We start from the raw sequence: 1,215 nt of genomic DNA, 5'->3' as shown, positions 1-1,215 counted from the left end.
CTAGTGAGGAAAGGAAATAGATAAAGGAACAGAGTTAGCTAAGAATATTCCTGGAAACCCAGGTGCCTCTTGCAACTAAGATGAAAGACATAAGAAAACACACAAAGAGGCCGGGCACGGTGGCTCACGCCTGTAATCCCAGCACTTCGGGAGGCCGAGGCGGGCGGATCACGAGGTCAGGAGTTCAAGACCAGCCTAACCAACATGGTGAAACACTGTCTCTACTAAAAATACAAAAATTAGCCAGGTGTGGTGGCATGTGCCTGTATTCCCAGCCACTCAGGAGGCTGAGGCAGGAGAATCGCTTGAACCCGGGAGGCGGAGGTTGCAGTGAGCTGACATTGTGCCACTGTACCCCAACCTAGGTGACAGAGCGAGACTCCGTCTCAAGAAAACAACAACAACAACAACAACAAACCCAAAACAAACCTCACATTCAAAGAATGAGGAGGAAGTTTGTTCAAAACAAGAAAATCTAAATTTAAGAACATGGACTTTCAATTAAAGAAAAAAAAGATGGACTTTCAAGACAAAAAGACAGGGGTAAACTTAATATTGCCAAAAAAAAGATCAGCGACATCAACACGACCCTGGGGGCCTGTGGACAACTCCGGGCTGCAAGTGCAGAGCGTCCTTGCCAGATGCAGGTACCAGGACTGCCCCCATGGCCCCAAAGCACCCCGGCCTCCACGGCTGAGCCTGGGGGCTCTTGGAACAGGCTCTGTGTCCAAGATGGCAGACGTGGGTGCTCTCTGGAATCGTCAGAGAGGTCATGGTTTATGGTGTAAGGACTGAGAGCTGGGAGGGGGTTGTGTGTGGGGCTGTACTCTGAGGCCACCAGAGGCCTACGAATGTCATCCTGGGCACGCCGTACTTGTTGTGCCGTCTGAGTCATGCTGCCAGGGCAGAGTATCCGCCTCCCAGCCTGGGAGTGCTGAGAGCCAAATCCACTGCAGAGCAGGGGTGAGAGTCAGGGTCCCACCTCCTCTATCTGTCGGCAATCCAGAGGTGACCTAGGATAAAACCTCGAGAGTCCCAAACACACGGTCAACCCACAACACACCTCACAGACCAGGCGGTGACACACAGCCCCCTTCTCTCCCTCCCAGGTACCGTCATAGCTGCCAGCGTGTGATGGAAGGCAGGGTCCCTGGCCCCCGCTGAAGCACTATCGCCGGTCAGCAGGCTCATGCACCTTGGCCTGTTGCTCCTAGA

General features: G+C 53.3%; 1 protein-coding gene across 1 annotated transcript in view; it reads right to left on the bottom strand.

Moving 5' to 3' along the window:
- Window positions 1-524: 524 nt before the first annotated feature.
- LOC105546034 (golgin subfamily A member 2-like) overlaps window positions 525-1,215 on the bottom strand; it is an 8,502-nt gene continuing 7,811 nt past the window's right edge. The window contains exons 5-6 of the mRNA XM_011989133.1: window positions 1,114-1,210; window positions 525-752 (exon numbers count right to left, since the gene is read on the bottom strand). Coding sequence (XP_011844523.1) covers window positions 525-752; window positions 1,114-1,210 — 325 coding nt within the window. The remainder of the gene's footprint in view (window positions 753-1,113; window positions 1,211-1,215) is intronic.

This window comes from Mandrillus leucophaeus, unplaced genomic scaffold, assembly GCF_000951045.1.
Source record: "Mandrillus leucophaeus isolate KB7577 unplaced genomic scaffold, Mleu.le_1.0 Scaffold347, whole genome shotgun sequence".
NCBI lineage: Eukaryota > Metazoa > Chordata > Mammalia > Primates > Cercopithecidae > Mandrillus > Mandrillus leucophaeus.
Note: the sequence above shows the minus strand (reverse complement) of the source record. Positions and strands in the feature narration are given on the sequence as shown.